This window comes from Prionailurus bengalensis, chromosome E2 (genome assembly GCF_016509475.1).
Source record: "Prionailurus bengalensis isolate Pbe53 chromosome E2, Fcat_Pben_1.1_paternal_pri, whole genome shotgun sequence".
NCBI lineage: Eukaryota > Metazoa > Chordata > Mammalia > Carnivora > Felidae > Prionailurus > Prionailurus bengalensis.
The window spans coordinates 3,074,646-3,100,270 of NC_057352.1; the positions used below are offsets into that span (position 1 = coordinate 3,074,646).

The window sequence follows — 25,625 nt, forward strand, 5'->3', positions numbered from 1 at the left end:
GAAAGCTGTGGCCACACTCCTCTCCTACCTGCTTCACATCATAGATAAACTGTAGCCTGGGTCAAAACGTCCAGGGGGAGTTACCTGCCCTAGATAGGTATTTTGCAAACTACAGGTTCATGGGCAGGGAATTCAATATAGTAGAATGGAATTAGCAAAAAGGAAAAAAGTTAATTGCATGTGGCAGAAATTTAAGTACTGCTGAACTTTTGTTGAACATATATTTTGTGTATGTTTACTGGGTTGCCATATAAAATGTGTTTCTTACAGGAGATCCTAGCTTTAAGGAAAAAAAGGTTTAACAACACTCTACCTAGATGACACCCTTTGTGAGGGGTCAAGCTAGGACTGATCCCAGTGCAGAAGGCCAACCTTCCCATCCCCAGCCAGCCAAGCCAAGCACTGTGCGGATGCACTCGGGATGACCCAGGTGAAATGCTCAGCCCAGCACCTGGCCACAGGCGACGCTCAAGATCCAGGGCACTGTTAGTGTTATTTGAGGTCAGTGGGAAGCTCTTTCCCTCTCCGGAGAGTAGACATGGCCGATTTGTTCTTCTGCCCAAGAAGAGGTGGGCCAGGCACTTGCTGAGTCTCCCTGCTGGGCAGCAGGCAGGCCAAACCGCTGTGCCCAAAAACAAATCTCAAGTGCTCAAAATGGGAAAGGTGTTTATTGGGTGTCCAGTCTCAAGTCCTGGCTGGGGGGTGCAAGGCAGGTCTGGGGCCCCTTCCCCCAGCATCAACAAGGGGGCGTCAGGAAGCTGGTGCAGATGCTTGATGGCTCCCAACCACGATTTTCAGGCTGGAGGATTTTCACACATAGCACTGTCTCCTGGGCACCTGGTCAGGCTCAGCCTGAGGCTCCACCCTAGGAAGGTAAGGTCTCCTTTCCACCTTTATCTCCAAAGTATCCAAAGGCTACTCAGGGGCTCCTCCTTCAGGCAGGGCTTGGCCTTTGCAGGAAGTGTGTCTGTGTCTGTGTCCAGGGCTGCAACCCAGCCTTCTGCACTGGCCACGTGTCTGAGGGCCACAAGAGTCCGGGCTCCCCCCAGAACCCCATGGCACCTGGGGAACCCGGCAGCCCAGCTCATGGATGCTTCCACCGAGTGTGCTTCTGCAGGGTGTTCTGCTCCATAAATCGGCGCGGGCAGTGTGGGCACTGAAACGGGCGCTCCCCCGAGTGGACCCGGCTGTGCTGGGCCAGCTCACCGGCCTCACGGAAGCGTCGAGGGCAGAGCGGGCAGCCATGGGGTCGCCCGCCACCAGCCCGGTGAATGGAGTGGTGCCGAGCCAGGTGGCTGGCCCGCTTGAATGCCTTCCCACAGGTGTCACACTCGAAGGGCTTCACCTCCGAGTGGGTGATGCTGTGTCGCTGCAGGTATGACATGTACTCGAAGACCCGGGAGCACACAGGGCAGCTGTAGCACTTTTTCTGAGCTGAAGCCCCATCTGCCCCGGGCTCTCTCTCAGACTCCTGGTCCACCAGCACGGTGTACGGGATGCCCTGGGTGTCAATAAGCAGGTAGTGGTTGGGCCTCGGAGGGGAGGAAGGCTGGGGAGGTCCTGTGGAGGAGGAAGGTCCGGGCTCTGGGGACCTGCCTGTCCGAGAAGGAGGGGCCTCCATGGCCTCTGCGGAGGGAAGCGCCAGGGGCTGCGGGCAGGGGGGCGACGGCAACACCAGCATCCGGAGGGGTGGCTGAGGCCTGGGGGACGGGAGAGAGGATGAGATAACACAGACGAGGGAAGCTCAGGGGCACCAGCTCCGTTCCTTCACCTTCTGTGTGCCCTGCCCAGAACTTCTGCACCCCCCAACCTCCGTCACTTCTCCAGTCCTTCTGCCCTGGACTCTACGACCTTCTGTGAACCTTCTACCGTCTCCGTCGTAGGAAAGCCTCTTCTGTCCTGTTCCATCACCCACTGTAAACACAGGCACAAGCAGGTCCTCGCTCTAACTAGTCGTACCCTCCTCCGGTCACTAGGTGCCCCTCTACTCTGGCCACCAGCAGGGCTTCTCTACTACCCCCCCCCCCGCCCCCCACCCCGTAGACCTGCAGGTCTCTCCTTCTCTACGCTCCTCACCCAGGTCTGGGTGTTAGCCCATCCTATCACTCCGCCCAGGAGTGTTTTCTACCCATTCTGTATTCGCCTAAGCTCTAAGGCCCCCAGGTCCTGACCCACCGTCCAACAACCTCCCTGGACACCCCTGAGCCCCCCTTCCTAGCTCGGCTACCGGCAGATTCTCTCCAGTCCACGCCCATCCACTGCCTCCCCCCCCCCCCCCCCCCCCCGTTCTCTCTAGATCCCAGCGCTCTCTAGGGCTCCACCCCCGACCCGCGGCCCGGCCTCCGAGCCTTTCTCGGCGAGCTCGCGGCCATGCCCTCCCGAGCCCCCGCGGCGGCCCCGCCCCGTTCGGCGCACAGGTCCCCGCTCCTGGCCCCGCCCCTCTCCGCGGCCCGCTCCCTGCTCCCTCCCGCCTCCCGGCCCCCGTACCCGGTGCAGCAGCCTCTCGGGTCCGGGCGACTCCGGAACGGCCCCGGGCTATCCCGGTGGTCGCAAGTGATGGCGGGGCGGGCGCCTCTGGGTGTCCCCCGGGAGCTGGTAGCACCGGTAACAGGAGAGAGGACCGGGGCCCAGAGAAGAGGGTCCAGGGGAGGAAGGTGGGGGCGGGGCGCCTGGGCCTTCGGGAAACGGATCCGGCCAGAAACACACGCCGAGAGGAAGGTTCCCGGGTGCTAACGGTCCGGGCCGCCCCCTCCCACCCTGCCGCCCACCCGCCGCCCCTCCACACACACACGCAAATAAAAGCCCTAAAGTGGAGTGTGGAATGTTTATTGAGTAAGGGGTGAGGGTTGTGGGTGGGAAGGGGGATATACAGAAACGAGCCAGACCGCGCCGTGCTCTTTTGTCAAATCTTCCGCGCAGACAACCGTTCACCGCCTCGGAGGAGCGGAAGCCCAAGCCTCAGAGAGGTCGCGTCACTTGCAGAGGCTCACACAGCACAGCTGGGCCGGAACCCAGCTCAGAGGCTGGCTCCCAGGCCCAGGGAGGGGCAACGACTTGGTCTACATCACACAGCTAGACAGGAAGGTAAGGAAGGAACGGTGTTTCTCCCCTTGGACAGATGGAGAAACTGAGGCCCAGGGTAAGGCAGTAACCTCAGAGAGGCAGGGAGCGTGTGTGGGAGCGACGCTGTGTGGCTCGCGAGGCCCGGGGGCCCGGGTCGGGGCCTCAGTGCAGGCGCACGTGCTGCGCCAGCTCCGCGGCGTCCTGGAAGCGGCGCGGGCACAGCGGGCAGGTGTGCGGCGGGCCTGCGCGCGCGCGGTGCGTGGCGCGGTGCCGCGACAGGTGGCTGGAGCGCTTGAAGGCCTTGCCGCAGGCGCCACACGTGAAGGGCTTGAGGTCCGAGTGCGACACGCGGTGGCTCTGCAGCCGCAGAGGGCTGGCAAAGACACGAGCGCACTCCGGGCAGCTGTAGCCCTTGCGCGGGCCGGGTTCTCCCGGCGCCGCCTCGCGCTGGGGCGGGCCCCGGGGCTCCTCCTCCAGCTGCACCGTGTAAGTGTAGGGGACCCCGTTGGCGTCGATGAGCAGGTGGCGGCCGAGCCGCGGGGGTCGGGGCCCTGCCGCCGAGGATGGAGTGGAGGAAGGGCCTTCCGTCTTGGGGAAAGGGGGAGCCTTGGGGGGCGGTGGGTCCATGGCCTCTGGGGAGGAGGACCGAGGGTGGGGCGGCCGAGGCGGCAGCAGCAGCATCTGGGGTGTCAGCTGGGAGCAGTGGAGGGGAGAGAAATTAAAATCGCCGCTTCCTGGAGGAAGTGTCCCCATTATTACTGCTTGTCATGCCCTCTGCACCACTGACCTACCTCTCCTGCAAAACAGAAACCGACTCTAGGCCAGACCGCGTGTTCCATCAAGCCGCTTCCAGGACACCTCCAACTGGGCCGGGCACATCCCTGCCTCTCTCCTCCTGCTGCTTCCTCTCAGCCCCCGAGCCGCACCAGAGGCCTCCATCCCGCCCCTTGCCTTCCCCGCAACTCCCCCACAGCCTGCAGGTCTCCAAGTCGGCCTCCTGTCTTCACACCTCCGTGGCCTCTTTTATTTCTAACGGGTCCTCCCTCCTCTTCCCAGGCCCAGGTGGGGGCACCAGGGTCCCTGGAAGGCCTGCCCACCTCTGGACACGCCCGTGGCCTCGCTTCCCTCCCTTTCTTGGTGCGGGTCCAGAACGCCACTAACACAGTTCCCCGCTTTCCACTCTGGGCTTCTCTACGGTCCTGCACTTAACCCTGCACGTAATCCCCTCCACCCCCAAGTCTCAAAGCCCTCACCCCTGCCTAACCCATTGTCTGCAGTTCGTGTACACATCCCTAGGACGCCTCGACCGCCTGCCTCCTGTGCGCCCCACACCCTGAACCCTGCTACCATCTAACCCCCCACCCCCACGCCCCATCCTTGTTTGTTCTGTCTTTACCCTTCAGGGCCTCCTCCTACTCCCCGCTGCTCTGACCTGGGCCCCCGAGCCCCCTTCCCCCTCCTCTCCGTGAGCATCTGGCACCTCTGTTACTCCATCCCTGCAGCCCGCTCCTCTGCAGCCCCAGCGCCCAGGTCCTCCGTCCCCCTCGTCGCCGCACCCTCGGGGCCCCTCTCTCCCTCCGGTCCCCCCGCCCCGGGCTCCTTCCCGGCCGCGCCCCACCCCCACTCCACCCCACCCCCGGCGCGCCTGCCCCTCCCCCAGCCTCGCGCCGTCCCGGAGCCAGGCTCCTCCCTCCGTCCCGGCCCCCGTACCCGATGCGGCGGCCTCTCGGGACCGGAGGAGCGGGCCGAGGTCCCGGGCGGCCCGGGCTTCCCCTCGCGAGTGCCGGCGGCGGCGGGACCGAGACTTCCGGGAGCTCCGGGCCGGCGGCGCCGGGGACGCGGGCGCGGGGGGCGCGGGCGCGGGGGCGCGAGGGGCGGCGGCGTCGCTGGAAAAGGGCACCCTCCGGAAACGCGCACACCGCAACGAAGGTTCCGCTGGCCGTGAGCCGGCGGCTCCCACGGCCCGCTTGCCGTGAGCCTCGCGGCTGCGGGCGGAGGGCGCGGGCTCCACGGAGACAGCCCCGCCCCTGCCCTGGCTCCCCTCCGCACCCGACAGGAACCGTCCGGCTGCTGCGACAGAGATCAACTCATAAACTGTCTAGACGGTCTGTCTTTGCCCGATGTCCCTGAAGGAAGGGGCGCGCCCAGGTCTGTCCTGTTGCCACTGGGCCGTCCCGCCTGCGCCTCCGGCCCGGTAATGCAGGGAGTGGAAGGAGGGGGTTTCTGTCCATCGGGTAAACAGGGAGACCGAGGTCCAGAGGCCAGCCATCAGAATGTGCCACAAGCCACTACTCTCCCACCCAGCAAATGGGGGAAACCGAGGCCCACAGAAGACCAGATGTCACCAGTGACAGAGATGAGGAGCTGGGGCATTCCCCACTGGGCAGATGGGGAGACCGAGAGCCAGAAGGCCAGAAGTTGCTGAATGTGGAGTTGGAGAAAGGTGGCTCTTCGCGTCAAGTTGAAGGGAAGTTGAGGATTGATGGCGCCTGAACAAAGCGTGGTGCCAAGGGGGAAACCGAGGCCGGGCGGCAGGGCCCCGGTGCATGTGCGCGTCGCCACGGAGAGGGGCCGGGCAGCACAGGCCGCATCTGGAGCTTCATGTGGTGGCACGATAGCCGCGTGTGGGGCACCCACAGCTCCTCCTACAGTTATGCAGGGAATTGTCAAAGAGCAGGGAAGCGGTGCGGGAGATGGGACAGCAGCAGCAGGGTGGGGTAGGGCACAGTGGAGAAAGGGGTGTTATTGCTGTGCCCAGCCCCAGGACCTGAGGGAGGTGGGAAGCGGGCAGAGCTATCAAAAAAGAAATTCCTGACCTTCGCGCTGCCCAATGGGACAGACACTAGCCGAGTGGAGCTACTGTGCCCTTGGTGTGGCCATTGTGGCTGAAGACCTGAATTTTAAATGGTATTTCTCTCAATTTAAATCTAAATAACCACACGTGGCTAGTGGCTGCCTAGTATGGGGCAGCCCCTGAGCCACCCTCAACCAGTTGGAAACTGGAGACCAGAGGGCCAGAAAGGACTCACAGTAGTATTCGGTTTGGACCACATGCTACTTTTCAGTGTTTTACTGGGGGCAACATTTAAGAAACCAGAAAATGTACACACAAGTTCATAATTCCAGGCACACTTGGAAAAAAAAAAAAATGTCTAGGTGTGGCAATAAGCTGGAACTGAGAAAGTATTCTTCAGAAAACCTTCCAGAAACCCCCAAATGCCCCCAACATTTGTGATATTAGGCTAAAATTAAAGACCCTCTAGAACTGTGCTGTCCAAAACAGCAGCCACCTGAGACACATAGCTTTTGGAGGCTTGACAAGTGTCCGGGCTGAATTGAGGTGTGCTGTAAATAAATGCAAGGCACCCAACAAATTCTGAAGACCTAGTTCCAAAAGAAAAGATTATCAACTCTTGCACAAATGACTTTTATATTGATTACATTTGGACATGAGAATACTTTGGACATACTGGTTTAAGTAAGGTGTGTTATTAAAATTGATCTCACCTGTTTCTTTTCACGATTTTTAACGTGGCTCACATTCTGTTTCTACGGGACAGCGCTGTCCTGGAGATTCTTCCCCTTGTGATTTCACAAGGAGCCAGGCAGTAGGGACAGTGGAGACCCTGAACTGAGGGCATGCCTGGTTCAAAGGGCAACGACACTGTCTATCTACACCAGGGTTTCTCAACACTACTGATATTTGGGGCTGGATCATCCTTTGGTGTCAGGGGCTGTCTTCTGCATTGCAGGCCAACATGCCTGGCCTCTGCCCTCCAGAAGCCAGTGGCCCCCTCCCTCATTCCCACCCCCCCTCTTGTGAGGACAGACATGCCAAATGTCCCCCAGGGCAACACTGATTCTGGTCTACACAGACAACCACCCAATGAGTCTCCTGCCCAGATCGCCTTTCTGAGTTTTAGACCCATATAGTACCTGCGTCCATGAGAACTGCACCACCCCACCCCACGCCCATCCCTGGAAATGACAATGACCAACATTTACTGAGCCAGGACTGCGGCGCTGGCCTTTGCTAAGTGTACTGCATCCTCGGAGCAGACCTACGAGATAGGGGTTGTGAAGATGCCTTTCATAGATGGGGTAACTGAAGCTGGGCAAGATCATGTGATTGGCCTGGGTTCATACTGTCCTCAGGACAGTTCCTGCTTCTGCCTGACTCCACCAGTCAAGAGCTCATGACCATTGTCTGCAAGGAGTTCACACCTCCCCACCACCACCACTACTACAGCACTGCAAACCAGTTTGCCCCCTGCTTACAGTGAAAGCCCCCCACCCACCCTCTGCCTCCTCCACACCCTCTTTTTATGGCAATAGTGCAACAATATATATTCTTTAAACCTACAGAATGTCATTCCCTGACTTAAAGCCCCCCTCACTGCACTCAGAAAACCCAGAAACCCATCAAGCACAGTGCAGCCCCCAGCCTCTCCCATGTCCAGGACCTTTGTTTGCTGTTCTTTCTCTCTGGAGTGTTATTTTTAGCCCCTCACGAGGATGGACCCTTTCTGGTCTCTGCTCAGATATTTCTTCATGGAAGCTTTGCTGTGTTTGAGGTCAAACTTGTGTGACCACATCCTCACGCTGGCATTTGAGGCCCTTCATGAAGTGGCCCAGCCACCTCACCTCACCCTCCAGAGCTCCAACCGCACACAGCACCTCGCAGCCCTCTGACCAGACCCCGAACTTTTGTGGCTCCAGGTGCAAAGGCTCATGTGTTTTCTTGACCTAGAACTCTTCCCCTTCCCTCTGCTGGCAGCCTCCTCCTCCATCTTCCAGAATCCTGTGTGTCCTGACCTCCTATACGCCCTGCTTGTCAGCTCCAGGAGACTTCTTATACCTCGTCTGCTCAGGACCTTCCCTGGCTCCACCCAGCATTCCAGGCCTCTCCCCATGTGCCCCAGCCACCCTGTCCAGTCGGCTGCACCGAACCATTCTTGGTCCACGCTTCACATTTTGGAACGTTGTGTCTCTGCTCGTGCTGACTGTCTGGCATTTTCACCCCCCTTCTGTTAGCAAGTAAATCCCTGGCACTCAGCAATCTCTCCCACTTCATCTGCAACCGATTCCTCGCGTCCCCAAACTTCCATTCACACAGCACATATGGGGCCTTGCTAAATCCTCTTAGTAATCTGGTCAGGCAGGCCCTCCACTGAGCCTCAGGAAGGGCAAGAGGCTTGCATCAGGTCTCCAGCCCAAGTGACAGAGCCGGCACTCACACCCGGTGTCCAGTATCCCCACTTCCCTCCCCAGCCTGCAGTCTGAGCCCTGCCTCCTGCAGGAACTGTTCCTGGACCAATCTCTTCTCAACGTCTACCATCCATTCCACATTATCTTGCATTCCCTCGTGACAAGCCCTTCTCCCCTTTAGGAATAAAGTGACTGCCGAGCCTGTGCCTCTGGGCCAATTTGGGTCTTAGCAATTCACTCACCAGGCTTCCTGCCCTCCTCTCTGCACCCCATCCCAGGTCCCCACACCCTCCCTCACAAGGCTTCTCAATTTCCAAGGCCCACTGCCCTTGGGGCCACTCTGTCCCACGCCCCAAGACCGTTATGTCGCCCAAACCCTCACCGCTCCATTGGGCAGGATCCTAACAATGCCACATCTCCTGCACCGACCCACTGCTCCGAGCCTTGGCCCAGCCATCCTACCCTGGTGTAGTCAACAGTGTGGGCTGCAACGATGAGTTCCAGGATGCTTCCAACCTCCCAAGCAGAGGGAGGTGTGCGTAAGAAAGCTCTCTGGCCAAGAACTCACGCCCACAAAGGAAATGTTCCTACACCATTTGGGTTCCAGCCCGACCCCAGCAACTTAAGAAGACTCAAAATTCACACCGATTTGAGTCTGTCTCAGCAGGCCCCATGAGTTGCCACAAATAAGTAATGGAGCAGTACGTGCTGCCTTTGAACGGCACCTCACACTTGTAGCTCGCCTATGAGACTTCCATCCCATTTACAGATTGGGAAACTGAGTTCCTGAGGGGGACAGTGACCGATCCCAGGCGACAAAGGGGGGTTGTGGCGGAGTCCGGGATCCAACAAGAGGCTCCCGCCTGTCACCCCTGACCAGAGCTGGCTGGGGGCCACAAGCCATTCCGTATTTCAGGAATTTGGAAACTGAGGGTCAGGTCACACAGCAAGCCTCTACCATCTGTACCAAAAACAAGAGGTGCTATGGAGCCTCCGTGGCCTCTCCACCGTCCCGGAAGTTCCTCCCGGCCTAGTCGTCCCGGACGTACGGGGCCGGCTGCCGGGCATCCTTCACACTCGCGGACAGAGCCGGCAGAGCCGGGCGAGCGAGCGCGACGCCGCCCGAGGGGGTGCGCGACGAAGGCTTTGACGCGCCGTGGCTCCTCGGGTGCGCGCAGCTCTGGAAGAGCCGAATCACGCTGGCGGGGCCTCGGCTGTGGCTTGGGGGGCTCCTCCCTGCGCTCGCGTAGGGCGCACCCCGGCGGTCCGAGAGGGTCCGAGGCCGCCGGGGGCGCAGGGAGAGAACCCGCTGAGCGGCGGGGGCCACCCCGAGGAGAGCCGGGGCAGGCCGACCTCCGGGCGCCGAACCTGGGGCAGGACGGACGGAGTTCGGAGAGTTCTCCCTTCGCAACTCACCGCCTCTGAGCCTGTGCGGCCCGCGGCCCCGGGCCCGGCGCCCCGAGCCCGGCCGCGCGCCACCCGGTGCCCCACAGGTTCCTCGGCACCGCCCGGCGCCCCGCACGGCGGGACGAGCTCCGGGGGCCGCCCCAAAACTGCCCGCCGCGCGGGGGGCAGACGCGCCGGCAGCGCCGGGCCCGCTCCCGCCGCCATGTGGCCGGATGGCGCCCCGGAAATCCGCCCCGACCGGAAATGATCTCCCCAAACAACGGTTCCGACGGCGCAGTGGGAAACGGCCTGAGAAAAGGGGTGTTAGTGTCTCTGTTGCCGCACAGCGAAGACCGAGGGCCGGAATTATTCATGCCCCGCGGCGGCTGAGGAAACCCAGGCCTTGACACTTAACACCTCACACGGCAAGAAAATAGTATTCCCCCTGTGCAGCTGGTAAAACCAAGGCCGGAGAGAGGTCGTCACTGGCCCTGGGTCACACGCTACTCAGGGCCAGTTAGGGTAATGCCAGCTCCTCCATAGGTCTGGAGCGCTGGAGGCAAACGACCCCCAGATCTAGAGCACACCTGAACTCTGGGCCTCCACCCGCACAGCCAGCAGGGAAGCCCTTCCCTAAGGAATACTCCCGGATCTGCTGGGCCACCTCCTGGGAAGGTCGGGGTGGGCAGAGGGGGCCTGCAGTCCCACCCCAGCTGGGTGAGTCAGTGCTGGCAGGGGTTGCTGGAGCGCTTGAAGGTCTTTACACAGGGGCCACACACTTAGGGCCAGAATTCCGAGTGTGAGGCATGTGCTGGTGGCGTGGAGTGCGTTCTTACAGGTTTGCAAGCACACCAGAACCCTGGGGGGACTTGGCCCATCTCCCTTTGCATCCTGAGCTGCTTCCTACAGCCACAAGACGTGGGGAGTACCTCATGGAAGTCAATAAGTAAAGGACTCCTTGCGTGTGGGGGCACAAGTGAGGACAGAATAGGTGACCCACTTGCTCTGGTTTGGGATGGGTCCCAGGACTTTCCCAGTTTCAAAACTGAGAGGAAGAAACAAAGACCAAGACAATAAAATAGATGTCCTAACAGACTTGGCAAAACATTACCATCTGGTTGGGGACAGGGAGTAGAGAATTCATTGGTGATTTACAGAGGGATTATTGAAGCCAGAGAGTGAACTCCCCTGTCACAAATCGCACCCGGTACAGAGTGAAAACCCAGGGTCCCTCCCTCTTGGGTGAGGCCTATGGGGAAAAGAAGATCATTCATCACCTTACGAGGTGAAAGCATCTTTTTCATTATTTCTCCTACTTTCACTACCTATAGACGGCCAGCACACCTCAAGGTTGGAGATCATTCAGTTTGGGATAGAATAACCCAGAAAAGGATGCTGCCTTTTCTATTAGAGATGCCAGAGCCAAGCTCTGCAACTGACATCTCTCAAGCTGGATGTGGAAGAGCTGGGGAAAGATTCCCGGCACACTGCTCACTGAAGACATCAGTTTTAAGAAACAATCATCAAAACTAAAAGGCAGCCTATGGAATGGGAGAAAGATATTTGCAAATGACATATTTGGTAAAAGGTTAGTATCCAAAATCTATAAAGAATGTATCAAACTCAACACCCCAAAAACAGATAATCCAGTGAAGAAATGGGCAGAAGACATGAATAGGCACTTTTCCAAAGAAGACATCCAGATGGCTAACAGACACATGAAAGATGCTCAACATCACGCATCATCAAGGAAATACAAATCAAAACCACACTGAGATACCACCTCACACCTGTCAGAATGACTAAAATTAACAACTCAGGAAACAACCGGTGTTGGCAAGGATGCGGAGAGAGGGAACCCTCTAACACTATTGGTGGGAATGCAAATCGGTGCAGCTACTCTGGAAAACAGTATGGATGTCCCTCAAAAAATTAAAAATAGAGCTACCCTATGACCTGGCAACTGCACTACTAGGTATTTACCCAAAGAACACAAAAATACAGATGTGAAGGGGCACATGCACCCCAATATTTATAGCAGCATTATCAACAATACCCAAGCTATGGGGAGAGTCCGTACACCCACTGATGGAGGACGAGAAAAAATTTGGTGTGTATATATGTATGTGTATATATGTATATATATGTATATATATACATACATACATATATACACACAACAGAATATTACTCAGCCATCAAAAAAAAAAAGTGAGGGGCACCTCGATGGCTCAACTGGCTAAGCATCCAGCTCTTGATTTCAGCTCAAGTCATGATCTCATGGTTCATGAGATCAAGCCCCACTTGGGCTCTGTACTATCAGCCCAGAGCTCGCTTGGGATTCTCTCTCCCTCTCTCTGTCCCTTTCCGGCTCGTGCTCTCTCTTTCTCTCTCTCAAAATAAATAAACATAAAAAAAAAAAAAAAAAGATTGAAATCTTGCCATTTGCAATGACATGACTGGAGCTAGAGTGTATTATGCCAAGTGAAATAACTCAGAGAAAGACAAATTTAAGAAACAATACAGATAAGCATATGAGAGGGGTGGGGAGAAGAGAAACGGAAACAAACCACAAGAGACTCTTAACAATAGGGAACAAACTGAGGGTTGATGGGGGGGCGGGGAATGGGTTAGATGGGTGATGGGCATTAAGGAGGGCACTTGTTGGGATGAGCACTGGGTGTTGTATGTAAGTGATGAATCACTAAATTCTACTCCTGAAACCAAGATTGCACTGTATGTTCACTGACTAGGATTTAATTAAAAATTTGAAGATAAAGGCATCAGTTCTCTATCCCTGTCGATAATAGAGACTCAGCTTCCCCTAATGCACCAGGATGTGCTGAGCCTGCTCCCTAGTAATCCTGAACCACCAGCGGCAGAAGGAACACTTATAGGAAGCCTGATTACTTGAAGGCCTTACCACGAGCCTCACAGATGAAGTTCCAGACACCCAAGAGGGAGAGGCCATGAGCCTAGAGACAGAGAGCATTCTTGAAAACCTGCAGGCACTTAGGATAGCTGAAAACCAGGTGGGATTCAGCTCCCTTACTTCCAGGCTGTCATCAGGCTTCTCCACTCCCACTGTGTATATGTAGGTGTATGGTATGTCCTTCTGGTCACTGAACAGGTACTGGCCTTGACTCAGAGCAGGAAACGAGCCTGAAAGCCTAGAGAGAGGGGAGAAGGGTGTGGAGGAGGAGGAGGAGGAGGAGGAGGAGGAGGAGGAGGAGGAGGAGGAGGGGCAAATTCAGGGGACGGGTACTGGTTGAGGACATAAGCCTCTGCGATGAAAACAAAGCCATGGGCATCACTGAATCCAGAGAAGCTAAAGGAGGAAAAACTGCATTAAGTGAAGGCACGGAGAATTAAGCTAAGGGTTGTGGTGACCAAAGACCTTCTCTGCAGCCCCCCAATCTTGGCTTACCCATGTCTTCCTCCATCCTCTAGTCCTTAAACCCCCCATCTTGACAAGGGGCTGGGGGGTTTTCCGTGGCCCTCTGTGCGCCAAACGCTAGGCTAACTGTACCACTTCTCCGCGCTGCCAGGACTCACACGGGCCTCCTGCATCTATCAACCGATTCCTACCGGTGTCCTTATGCTTCGGGGCCCCTGCTCCGGGGAAGGGAGAGGGGTGCTCCCAGGTTCTCGGGAGGCGGCCCAACTGAGTCTTTCAGGAGCAAGGAGCCATCGACTCAGACCGGAAAGGAGGGGAGCGGTGTTCACATGAAAACCGTCCGGGCGGAAACACACGCCCTCCAAGGAAGGGTTCCAAACGCCTTTTGTTCGATCAATCGCTCACCAAATACTTGTCAAGTGTCTCTTTCATGCCAGCTTCTGGGGATAAAAGTGAGAAAACCAGATCGAAGTAGCCCGTCCCTTCGTTCCCTTTAGAGGCGACAAATCTTATTTTTATCGGGCACCTGCTGCAGCAAGGCGCTCTCGTGGGCTTCGTGGGGGCGACAAAGACCAAAACATTGAAACTGTCACCGCCCCCCCCCCCCCCCCGCCAAGCGACCTAAGCACGTGGAAGCAGTTACGGATGACAATCAGGACACTGAAAGCATCACTAATGGATCTTATGTAGGGGAGACTGGAATTTCAAAGGTCCTTTAGTGTCTCAAACTCAGCCCTACCGTTTTGCAGAGAATACTGAAGCCCAGAGAGGCTAAGTGAAATGTTGGTCACACAGCAAGTGGACGCCAGAGCTGGGATGGCAACTCAAAGTTGGGAGTCCATACAATTTCTCATCCCATTATGTTCATTATAGGGAAATTGTTTTATGGCCCCTGAGAGGTACAAGGGGTGAAACTCTAAGTTCGGATTGTAAATGGGAGCTTCCTCCGGGAAAGAGTTCCCTGAGTGTGACGCAGAGAGGTGGATCCTGGCCAAATACATGCCAGCTGTGGGTGTTGGCAAGGAAAAACCAGAAGGCGGGACCTAGACTCAATGCTAAGTGTTTTGAAGGATTAAGCATTCCATCACGATTTTGTGGCAAACTTCAGATTTTAATCAAGCAGTTTAGCAATGATAGGATCCCAATTGAGTCTCCAAACAATCAGACTCCAAGTCTCTCCGAGTGAATCTGAGAAGCATTGTGTGACAGCATTGGCCATATGGTGACTCCGTTTCCCCCTTTGTCATGTAGAAGCCACCATTCTTTGTTGTTGTTGTTTTAATACATATAAGACATAAATTACACAAAGTACACAAGCCTTAAGGTTACAGATCAGTGGATTTTTACATGTATTCGTAGCAGTATAACCAGCAACCCAGAGAGAGCTCCCCAAAATGCTTCCTATCAGCCGTTAATCCCCAGGGAGGGTAACCACTTTTTGTTTCTTTTCTTTTGTAAATGTGTATTTTTGAGAGAGAGAGAGAAGGGGAGGGCAGAAAGACAGGGACACACAGAATCCAAAGCAGACTCTGTCTCTGAGCTGTCCCCACAGAGCCCAATGCAAGGCTCAAAATCACAAGCCATGAGGTCATGACCTGAGTCAAAGTTGGTCACCCAACCAAATGAGCCACCCAGACGCCTCCACTTTTTCTGATTTCAATTCCCAAAGACTGCGTTGGCCTGTTTTTAAACCTCATATAAACAGGGGTATGTGGGTAGTTTGGTTGGTTGAGCATCTGACTCTTCATTTTGGCTCAGGTCATGATCCCAGGGTCGTGAGATCAAGCCCTGAGTCAGGCTCCATAATGATCGTGGGACCTGCTTAAGATTCTCTCTCCCTCTCCTGCTTCTCCCCTGCTTGCACATGTTTTCTCTATAACTTAATTTTTTTTAACACTTATTTATTTTTGAGAGACAGAGAGAGATAGAGCACAAGCAGGGGAGGAGTAGAGACAGAGGGAGACACAGAATCCAAAGCAGGCTCCAGGCCGTCAGCACAGAGCCCTACGCAGGGCTCAAACTCACAGACCGCGAGATCATGACCTGAGCTGAAGTCAGCTGCTTAACCAACTGAGCCACCCAGGTGCCCCTCTCTCTAGAATTTAAACCTCACATAAATATAATTGTATTGTACCTTTTTGTGACTGATTCTTTCACTCATCAATATCTCGGCCACACTGTTGTTGTTTTCAATAGTCCCCCCCACCACCACCACCAATGTTGTGTAAGTTCTGCTATATGGCTATCCCACAATTTCCTTTTTTTTTTTTCTTTTTTAATATATATATATATATATATATATATATTTTTTTTTTTTTTTTTTGAGAGGAGACAGAGTGTGAATGGGGGAGGGGCAGAGAGACAGGGAGACACAGAATCCAAAGCAGGCTCCGGGCTCTGAGCTGTCAGCATGGAGCCCGATGCGGGGCTCGAACTCACAAACCATGAGATTATGATCTGAGCTGAAGTCGGAAGGATGCCCAACCGACTGAGCCACCCAGGTGACCCTCTTCTTTTTTCTCTTTAACTGTCAATGGACATTTGTTTTGGCCTATCATGAATAAAGCTCCTAAGAATACACCCACTCCTGTACATGTCGTTTGGTGGATATAAGGACTTGTTTCTTCTGGTGTGTATCTGGGACCAGAAGTGTTGGGACCTGGAGTAAACGTACGCTTAGCATCAGTAGGTATTAATAGTCTTCTAAGTGGCTGCAGCAACTTACATTCCTGTCAGCAGCGTACGTGGGTTCCAGCTGCCTCACACCCTCCCCAACACTTGATACCAAAAGTCCTTTTAACCTCAGCCTAAGGGGTGGGAAGAGTGTCACATTTCATACTTTCCTGATGCCAAATGATGCTGAGCACTTCTTCTGCCTGTGTTTACTGGTCACTTTCATAGCTTCTTCTCTGAAATGTCTTTTGAAATATTTGGCCCATTTTAAGTTGAGGGATCTCTCTCGATGGCCAGGAAGGAGGCCCAGAGGGTTGAAGAAACCAAGGTCTGGAAAAGCTGAACAATTTGTTCGTGTGACACAACATTCCTAGTCCATCAGGCTGCCATCACAGATACCTGGTGGGAGAAATGTACTCACAGTCCTGGAGGTCAAGAACTGTGACCAAGATGCCACCAGATTCAGTGTCCGCGGAGGGGCTCCCTCCAGATTCACAGACAGCACCTTCACACATGGAAGGGGTGGGAAAGCTCTCTGGAGTCTCTTTTATAAGATCACTAAACCCATTCATGAAGCCTCCACCCTCATGACCCAGTCAATTTCCAAAGGCCCCCTCTCCTAACACCATCGCATTGGGGATTAGGTTTCAATATGTTAAATGCGGACAGGGAGACACAAACATTCAGTCTATGGAAACAGTAAAGCAGGCACTTACACGCTAGGTCCTGAGTCTCTGATGGTCTCTGAATATGGCCAGATACTGCCCCATCTAAGTGTTCCCCAACTGAATGCACTTACCAAGAATCTGGGAAGCAGATGTGCTCCAAAGGGCAAGAATGAAAAAGAAGCAGGACAGATGACAGTGGGTGCTTCCAGAGCACTTGGACTTGCGTAGTTCAAGTCCAAGTGGGAGGTGCTGCAGGACTTGAAGGAAAAGTGTTTGGTAAACACAAAGACACTAGAGCTTGATGAGGATGTAGGGAAACTGGAACCCTCAAACGCTGCTCGTGGGAATAAGAAGTGGTGTGTTTCCTCCAAAAGTTAAAGATGAAAGTTACCATATGACCCAGCAATTCCATTTGCAGATAAATCCTCAACAAAACTGAAAACACAGGGGGGCACCTGGCTGGCTGTGTCGGTAGAGCATACAACCCTTGATCTCGGGGTTGTTGCGTTCGAGCCCGACTCTGAGTGTGGAGAGATTACTTAAAAATGAAATCTTTTTTTAAATATTTATTGATTTTGAGGGAGAGTATAAAAAAATCCTTAAAAACAAACAAAAAAACCTGAAAACACGTTCACACAAAAACTTAGGCATAAATGTTCAGAGCAACATTCTTCATAATAGCCAAAATGTGGGCAATATAAACAAATGTCCATCAACATCTGAGAAGTAGTTCAATCCTATGTAAGTATATCCTTTCCAAGGGATATTTATTATTCAGCCAGGGCTGAATAAGCCTAGAGAACTACCCATCTTCCAGAGTGACTAAGCATAATGTAGTAAGCCAGGTACAATGCTGGCTGGAGACATGAACAGTTACTAGCTTGAGGAACTTAGACGATGTGCTGCAACCATCACAGGAGGGTTTTGAGCGAGGCACTAGCATTGTGAGGGCTTTAGGATTTCTCTGAAACTAGTGTCCTGAGGTCAGCAAGAAAGAAGCTGGGATGAAGGTGGTGCTATCACTTGGCCTGGGAGCCGGAGGTAGGCAGGAGTCAGAGGATGCTTTCCGGAGGAAGTAAGTTGTGAGGGAAAAAAACCCACCAGGCTCCACCAGAAGGGTTACCCCGAGTGGCAGTCACAGATGGAGACCTAACACCTTGAGGAATGAAAGTGTGAGATTTCAATGGGGGGGGGGGGGGGGGTATGAAATGCTGTGTTTGACCAGGGCACAAAATAGTAACAGGTGGGGCTAGAAGGCTTGGTGGGCACTACACTTCATAGAAGGGCTTTAAATGTCAAGCCAAGGAGCTGGGATTTTTGTCTTGACTCAAGAGAGCCATGCAAGGGGCTTGAGCTGAATGAGATCAGATCTGAGTTTCAGAAAGCTCTGCCAGACTGTGTTGGTGGGCTAGTGGAAACTGAGAGGCCAGAGAGGGGCCGATGCTGAAATCCAAACATGAGAAAGCATGAGGTCCGAGCTAGAGAAAGGGGTGGTGGACATAGAGAGATTTCAAGAGCGATTACACGAGGAGCCCTAAATTCTCATTTTTCCGATTCCATTGGCTGATTTTAGAGACTCTTTTCTTAAGTTCACTTATTAATTGAGAGAGAGAATACGGATGAATCCCAGGCAGGCTCCGCCTGTCAGGGCAGAGCCAATCTCATGAACCAGGAGGTCATGACCTGACCCAAAACCAAGAGTCAGACTGAGCCACCCAGGCTGATGTCAATGTCCTCAAGAACTTCAGAGCTGCAGAGAGGAACTTGTCACGCGAGAACAATAACGGCATTAGCCCCTGCGTGTCCCACCATGTCCGTGCAAAGGCATTACTTGGCGCTTTCATACCTGGTTCTACTTGATTACCCTGCGAGGTAACGCATTGCCATTCCCGCTTTACAGGACAGGAAACTGAGGCTGAGAGAGGGAGTTCACTGCTCAAGCGCACACTGGTAGTGACCTTCCCCCCTCCTCTTCCCCCCCCCCCCCCCCGCCCCAATCCCTTAAGCCAAGGGTGTCCGTGGTTATAGCTTTGGTTCCGGCCTTCGGAGGCCGATCGCCTTCCCTCCACCACCGTGGCCCTTCCAGCCTCCGCCCGCCTCTCTATGGTGTTCCTCCAGCCCTTCTGCACACACGTTTCCCTCCCACCCTGGCTGCTCTCTACCCGTCGCCACTCTCTCTATGGTTCGCCCTCCCCGCAACGCTCCCCGTACCCACTTTCTCTAAATAACTCAATCCCGGCCGTCGGCTTCTAGCGCCCGTTGAAGACGAGCTGGGGCAGCCTCTCTGGTCCGGCCGGCGGGAAGCGGCGGCCACTGGGAGAGCGCCTGCAAGAAGGGCCCGGGGAAGGAGGGACCGTGACTTCCAGGGAGAGAACCTGGGAAGCCTGCGCGCCGTTCAGGCCCTTTGCGAAAATGCTCCGGCTGGAAACACGAAGCACAGAGGAAGGATCCGCTTTCCGCTTGCCCAGCCCTGAGGAACTGGGTATCCCAAGAAAGATCCCTGTCTCCAGATGAGCTTCCCGCCTCTTGTTTCATTTTTGTTCTGACGGCGCTGGAGACACGCAGGGAAATCGGGAAAATGCCCACCTCGTGACACAGACCAGGGAAAATGCGGTCAAGAATGGGGAAGGAAGTCGCTCAGACGTGGTCAGCCAGGACTCAAGTGGATCTCAAGCCCTTGCCCCTGAGTTTCCGGAATCTCTGTGGGTTTTCTCCCTTGAAATAACTGAGGTAGAAAGTGACAGGAGGGCTCCTAAAAGAGGCAGTGCAGGGCCCTCACGGTCAGGGTCCTGTCGGGTTCCCAGCCTCATCTACCAGGATTCTCCTTCACACATGGCAGAGCTGATTTCTTTTTCTCTTTCCTTTAAAAGTGGGTAAAAATCCGCCAAGTGGATTTACCGCAAAGCTAATGAAGCTGAGACTTGAAAGAAACTTGCTTATGATTTTCCCACATTTGTCAACACAGCTAAAATAGTGATGAGTCTGCAATGAAGGTTTCTTAAGTTACCAATAATAAAATTTTGATCAACCACATCAAAGGAGAGATCAGAGGGGTGCCTGGGTGGCTCAGTCAGTTAAGCTCCTGACTCTTGACTTGGGCTCAGGTCATGATCTCCTGATTGGTGGGATCGAGCCCCACCTTGGGCTCTGTGCTGACAACACGGAGCCTGCTTGGGATTCTCTCTCCCTTTCTCTCTGCCTCTCCCCCCTCTCAACATAAATAAACATTTTAAAAAATGGATACAATATTTTTATGAATTTACTGTCTGACTCAGCTCTATAATCCTTTCCCCCTATATTCTTTGACTGGCTCTTTATATGACAACAACAGTTTTGTAATATTTTCTATCAACAGAACAGAAAGATAATCCGATCTCTCCTTTTTTGTTGTTGCTTATTTATTTATTTAGAGAGATCACAAGCAGGTGAGGGGCAGAGAGAAGAGACAGAAGAGACAAGCGCCCCATACCCACTTTTAAATTGGGGGGTTGTCTGTGGTCATTGTCACCTTTTAAGTTTGTAATTGGTTGGAACTTATTTTCTGATGCTAAAGAAATATCCACATGCATACCTTATTTCATATTTAAATTTTTGTATCCTCAGTTTGTAAGTCTCACACCCCACAAAACCTGGATCTGCCCCTGCTCTCACACTCGGTGAGCTCTCAATAAATACTAGTTATTATTGTCATTATTATTTTAATCTGGAGACCCAATAGGAAGGTGCAAGGATGATCTATTCTTGGGTGATTACAATTAGATTTAGACTTCATATAGCCAGAATCACCAGCGACTTATTCATTCACATACTTATGTAATGACTCATTAATAAATGTTTTTTGAATACCTGTAACATCCCAGACACTAGTGTGAGTGCTGGAGATGCAGTGGGAAATGATACAGCCATGGTCTCTACCTTCAGAAAGCTTACAGTCTGATACATTGATGTGAAGTTTTCAAAAGTCAGAATTTACAAATCATCTACAGGGTGCATTGCTGGCTCACTGGGAAAATCATGCAACTCTTTATTTAATGTTTTCTTTTTTTATGTTTACTTATTTTAGAGAGAGAGAGAAAGAAAGGGGGAGAGGAGCAGAGAGAGAAGGGAACAGAGGATTCCAAGCGGGCTCTGTGCTGACAACAGTGAGCCCGGTGTGGGGCTTGAATTTGTGAACCTCATGACCTCCGCTAAATTCAGACGCTTAACTGACTGAGCCACCCAGGTGCCCCAGGCATGCAACTCTTGATCTCGGGGTCATGAGTTCAAGCCCCACATTGGATGTAGCGATTAATTAACAAATAAATAAAAATCATCTACAGGTTCCCCCAACCACACATTTTCTTGTGGAAATTTACAACCATAGAGAAAAGTTGGAAGAATTGCACATCCATATACCTACCATACAGGCTTATAAGTTTTAAATATCATCTACAGTTTGATCCTAAAATATCATGGTCAGCTAATTCTTTTTTTTAACAGCTCCATTGGGCCATAACTCACATACCATACAATTTACCCATTTAATTGATGATTCGATGGTTTGGGGTATATTTACAGATAAGTGCAGCCATCAGCACAATTTTAGAGCATTTTCATCACCTCAGAATAAACTCTGTGCCCCCTAGCTATTGATCTTATATTCCCTCAACTCTACTCCAGCAATCCCCTGGCCCTAAGGAACCACACATCTAGTTTCTGTCTCTGTAAATTTTCCTGTTCCGGATAGTTTGTATGAATGGAACAATAGAATATGCGGGGTTTTGTGTCTGGTTTCTCTCACTAAGCATAATTTTTTCAAGATTCATTAATGTTGTAGCATGTATCAGTACTTCATTCCTTTTTATGGGATAAAAACTAATATTCTATTGTGTTATATATATATGTGTAGATATATATAGATATATATATCTATATATATCTCCATCCATTCATGAATTGATAGACATTTGAGTTGTTTCCACTTTTGGCTATTATGAAATATGGTTCTGTAAAGCATGTACTTACAAGTTTTTATGTAGGCAAATATTTTCATTTCTCTTGGGTACATCCTTAGGAGTGGAATTGCTGGGTCATAGGGTAACCCTAACAGCCAATTCACTTAAAAAGCAAGGAGATTTCTTAAAAATTAAAAAAAAAAGTGGGGGGGGAGGGATGAGTGGCTCAGTCGGTTAAGCATCTGACTTTGGCTCGAGTCATGATCTCACAGTTCATGGGTTCGAGCCCCATGTTGAACTCTGTGCTGACAGCTCAGAGCCTGGAGCCTGCTTCAGATTCTGTGTGTGTCTCTCTCTCTGCCCCTCCCCAGCTCAGACTCTGTCTCTGTCTCTCTCAAAGATAAATAAATTGTTTAAAAATTTTAAATTTAAAAAAAAATTTTTTTCAACATTTATTTATTTTTGGGACAGAGAGAGACAGAGCATGAACGGGGGAGGGGCAGAGAGAGAGGGAGACACAGAATCGGAACCAGGCTCCAGGCTCTGAGCCATCAGCCCAGAGCCCTACGCGGGGCTCGAACTCCCGGACCTCGAGATCGTGACCTGGCTGAAGTCGGACGCTTAACCGACTGCGCCACCCAGGCGCCCCTAAAAATTTTTAATTTTTAATAAGAAGCAAGGAGAAGTGATGTGCTCACAGTAGGGATAGGAAGAAGCGAGGCTAGACCCCACATCTTCTATTTCCAAGTTTAGGACTCTTTCTTCCATTTTATAGCCTTCTAGCATCAGACCATGCAATAGACTGTTGATGTAGTTCCAGGCTCTGATGGATTCAGAGGCACATAGGGGAAAAGGCAAGGAACCCACGTGTATTGAGCACCAGTTCATTCCAGGAATTACGCTAGACCCATAGTATTCTCCACCTATGGTGTTCTCAATACAGTCCTGCCAAGTAGCAATATGCTGCCCACTTTGTAGATGACAACTGGACCCTGAGAAGGGACATCATTTGCCCAAAGTTGCATGGCAAATGGATGCATGGATATGAACCCAGGTTTGTCCAACTTGAAAGTTTATGTTCATCTCACTGAACTATTGTCTCCTCTCCAAACATTTAATTCTCTCAAGCTCTGATACATAAATTCTTCTATCTCCATTAATTTAGCTACTCATTCATTCATCCATGTGTTCATTCATTCACCATTCACTGAGGCACGTATATGTCTTCTCTCTGAGGGTGCAGAGATGAAATGGACCCCACCCATGAGAAAGGACAACAGGGATGAGCTCTGTGCTACACGCTGTATCATGAATTATCTCATTTAATAAAAGGAATTTCAATGAGAAACCATGTTACACCCATCAGATTGGCAAAAATTTAAGTTTGACTATCAAACAGTAGCAAAGATTTCAAGCAACATGAGCTCCCATTCATAGCTGGTGGAAGTGGAGGTCAGTAGTAATTATAGATAATACATAGTGTCTACTTTGTGTTGCAAGACACTTTACATATAATGACTCATTTGATCAGCAGAGCACCCAGCACTTAGCTGTTAAATAAGTACTACTATGTTATGTTTGCTTTACAAGCGAGAAAACAGAATGGACTGCCTTTCTCATTAGACACAGCAGGTACACACAGTGCCTAGGGCCCATGACACTTTTGGCTGCCCATGAAAAACATGTTAATTTGAAATCAGAAATGTAATCCAGCCTGGCTTATGTTCATCTTTACACCAACCCAGTCACAAAATATCATTTTAAATATAGTTTTTGAAATGAAGGGGCCCACGGAGGCAGAAATGCCAGGGTTCGTGAAACCACACTGGAGAAAGCACTGGTTAAATGATCTGAAGAGCTCCCAGGTAGTTAGTGGTGGGGTGTTACAAAAGCAAGTGATTGAGGGGCGCCTGGATGGCGCAGTCAGTTAAGCGTCTGACTTCAGCCAGGTCACGATCTCGCGGTCCGTGAGTTCGAGCCCCGCGTCGGGCTCTGGGCTGATGGCTCAGAGCCTGGAGCTTGTTTCCGATTCTGTGTCTCCCTGTCTCTCTGCCCCTTGCCCATTCATGCTCTGTCTCTCTCTGTCCCAAAAATAAATAAACGTTGAAAAAAAATTAAAAAAAAAAAAAAAGCAAGTGATTGATAGCAACCAAAGTGAGGAGAGTGGCCGAACGTGGTAACAGTTTTTGATCCAGAAATTCAACTCCCAGTTGCATAATATAGAGAAAGCTCTCTTTTGGGGGTCAAGGACATGTAAGCAAGAATGCACAAGGCAGTACTGTTTATAATAATAAAAATTTGGAACCAGCCCAATGTCCACCAATAGGAGAACGAATAAATGTAACATGACATTGTCCTCAGTGGGATATCATACCAGCACTGATACCAGCAATAACTAGACTGCATGTATCAATGTATACAAATATAAAAAGGGGAGAAGGAAAAAAAGAGGTTAGACTGAAATTACAGAATCAATTAGAAAATTTTTATTTTTATTTTTTTACTTAAAAAAATTTTTTTTGAGGTTTATTTATTTTGAGAGACAGAGAAATGGAGCAGGGGGAGGGACAGCGGTGGGGGGAGAGAGAGAATCCTTAGCAGTCTCTGCTCTGCCAGCACAGAGCCTGGGCGGAGCTCAATCCCACGAATGTCATGACCTGAGCCAAAATCAAGAGTCAGATGCGTACCCAACTGAGCCACCCAGGTACCCCTTGTTCTGAACACCTTTTATATAGAAATAGTTTATAATAAAATAAATGTAAAGAAAAGACCCCCTCTGTGTAGGGAGACTAGGTTATGCTGTAGCAACAAGGGCAATGGCCCAGGGGCCTCACAAAATAAAACGTTTATTTTAAATGCTACATCTCCTGGGCGCCTGGGTGGCTCAGTCAATTAAGTGGCTCTTCTGCTCAGGTCATGCTCAGGTCTGCTAACGTTTGGTGGGTTCGAGCCCTACGTTGGGCTCTTTCCTGACAGTGTGGAGCCTGCATGGGGTTCTCTTTCTCTGCCCCCCTCTCTCTCTGTCCCTGCCCTGCTTGTTCTCCATCTCTCTCTCTCAAAATAAATAAAAATAAGCTTAAAAAAATAAACTAGGGGCGCCTGAGTGGCTTAGTCGGTTAAGCGTCCGACTTTGGCTCAGGTCATGATCTCCTAGTTCATGAGTTCGAGCCCCGTGTGGGGCTCTGAGCTGACAGCTGGGAACGTGGAGCCTGCTTCGGATTCTGTGTCTCCCTCTCTCTGCCCCTCCCTCGCGCATGCTCCGTCTCTCTCTCAAAAATAAATAAAACATTAAACATTAAAAAAAAATAAAAATAACTGCTACATCCCCAAGGAAGCTCAGCGCCAGGTTCTGCTCATTGTCGACACTCTGGAACTCGGGCTAATGGAAACCATTTCAACCAGCCGAACCCTCGCCTGAAACGGCAGGATGTTAATTGGCCAAGGGCTCGATGGCTCTCCCGACCAACTGAGGTTGAAGCACATCGCTGTCCCGGACAGGCCATTGGCCAAAGAGAACCATAGGGCTACGTCTACCTTCAAAGGAAAGTGCAATCTTATCATGTACCCAGAAGGAGGAAAAACAGCAAATCCAGGAATTAATATGATGTTTAAGCATCACCTACCCTGCCCTCCCAAGGAAACTGCCTGAGGGGTGTTCAAAGCTGTTCCATATCTCTTTTTCTCTTTTCCTTTTTCCTCATCTCTTTTCCTCTTTTCCACAACACCTGCACAGTTTTATACATGACAAAATGTGCACATGGCCCAGAGAAGTGCAGTGACTTCTCCGCGGTCACACAGCCAGGCCAGGGAAGGAATCAAGACCCCAGTCCTGTCCTCGGTGCTGCCCAAACCCACCGTCGGTGGGCCCTTTCCTCCTGATATGCCTTTCCCAGGCGTCTCCACCGGTGTCGCTGTTTGCCGAACACCCTCTGTAAACCGACTTGGAAAAACCCTGAGATTCGTAAACGTTGCCATGCTCTGTGACGAGGAGCCACGCGGAGGTGGCGACAAAAACATGCTGTAGGAAAACAATAGAAAACAACAAAGGTGACGTTCAGGCCAGAGTCGGCTGACTGCCAGAGCCTGGCAATGCTGGTTAGAAGGAGAAATTCCGCTGGGCCGGTCGCCACCCAGAGCCCCACCCGCGCGGTCCTCCCCGGCTGACAGGTGATTAGAAGGGACCCAGCGCTCCCTCCGGGTGGGCGGGGCTCGGCCTCCGTAGAGCTCCGCCCCCCCCCGCCCGCTAGTGCGCCTGCGCAGCAGCTCTGACGCCGGCCCGAGCCCCGCCCCCTCCCG

General features: G+C 52.2%; 2 protein-coding genes across 5 annotated transcripts; both read right to left on the reverse strand.

The window, feature by feature from the left end:
• Positions 1-190: 190 nt before the first annotated feature.
• Positions 191-2,677, reverse strand: ZNF581 (zinc finger protein 581). The gene is made up of 2 exons (XM_043598242.1): positions 2,488-2,677; positions 191-1,700 (listed from the first exon to the last, which is right to left on the reverse strand). Exon 2 carries the CDS (start codon positions 1,679-1,681, stop codon positions 1,085-1,087), a length of 597 nt encoding a protein of 198 aa, XP_043454177.1. The 5' UTR covers positions 1,682-1,700; positions 2,488-2,677; the 3' UTR covers positions 191-1,084.
• Positions 2,678-2,810: 133 nt separating this feature from the next.
• On the reverse strand, positions 2,811-18,763 carry ZNF580 (zinc finger protein 580). 4 transcript variants are annotated; one of them, XM_043598246.1, is made up of 2 exons: positions 18,611-18,763; positions 2,811-3,756 (listed from the first exon to the last, which is right to left on the reverse strand). In XM_043598246.1, the coding sequence occupies exon 2, from the start codon at positions 3,742-3,744 to the stop codon at positions 3,226-3,228; it is 519 nt and encodes a 172-aa protein (XP_043454181.1). In that variant the 5' UTR covers positions 3,745-3,756; positions 18,611-18,763; the 3' UTR covers positions 2,811-3,225. The 4 variants fall into 4 exon arrangements, with proteins under 4 accessions (XP_043454181.1, XP_043454179.1, XP_043454180.1 ...); XM_043598244.1 differs by lacking the exon at positions 18,611-18,763 and adding an exon at positions 4,774-5,091; XM_043598245.1 differs by lacking the exon at positions 18,611-18,763 and adding an exon at positions 4,544-4,660.
• Between the last annotated feature and the right edge of the window lie 6,862 nt (positions 18,764-25,625).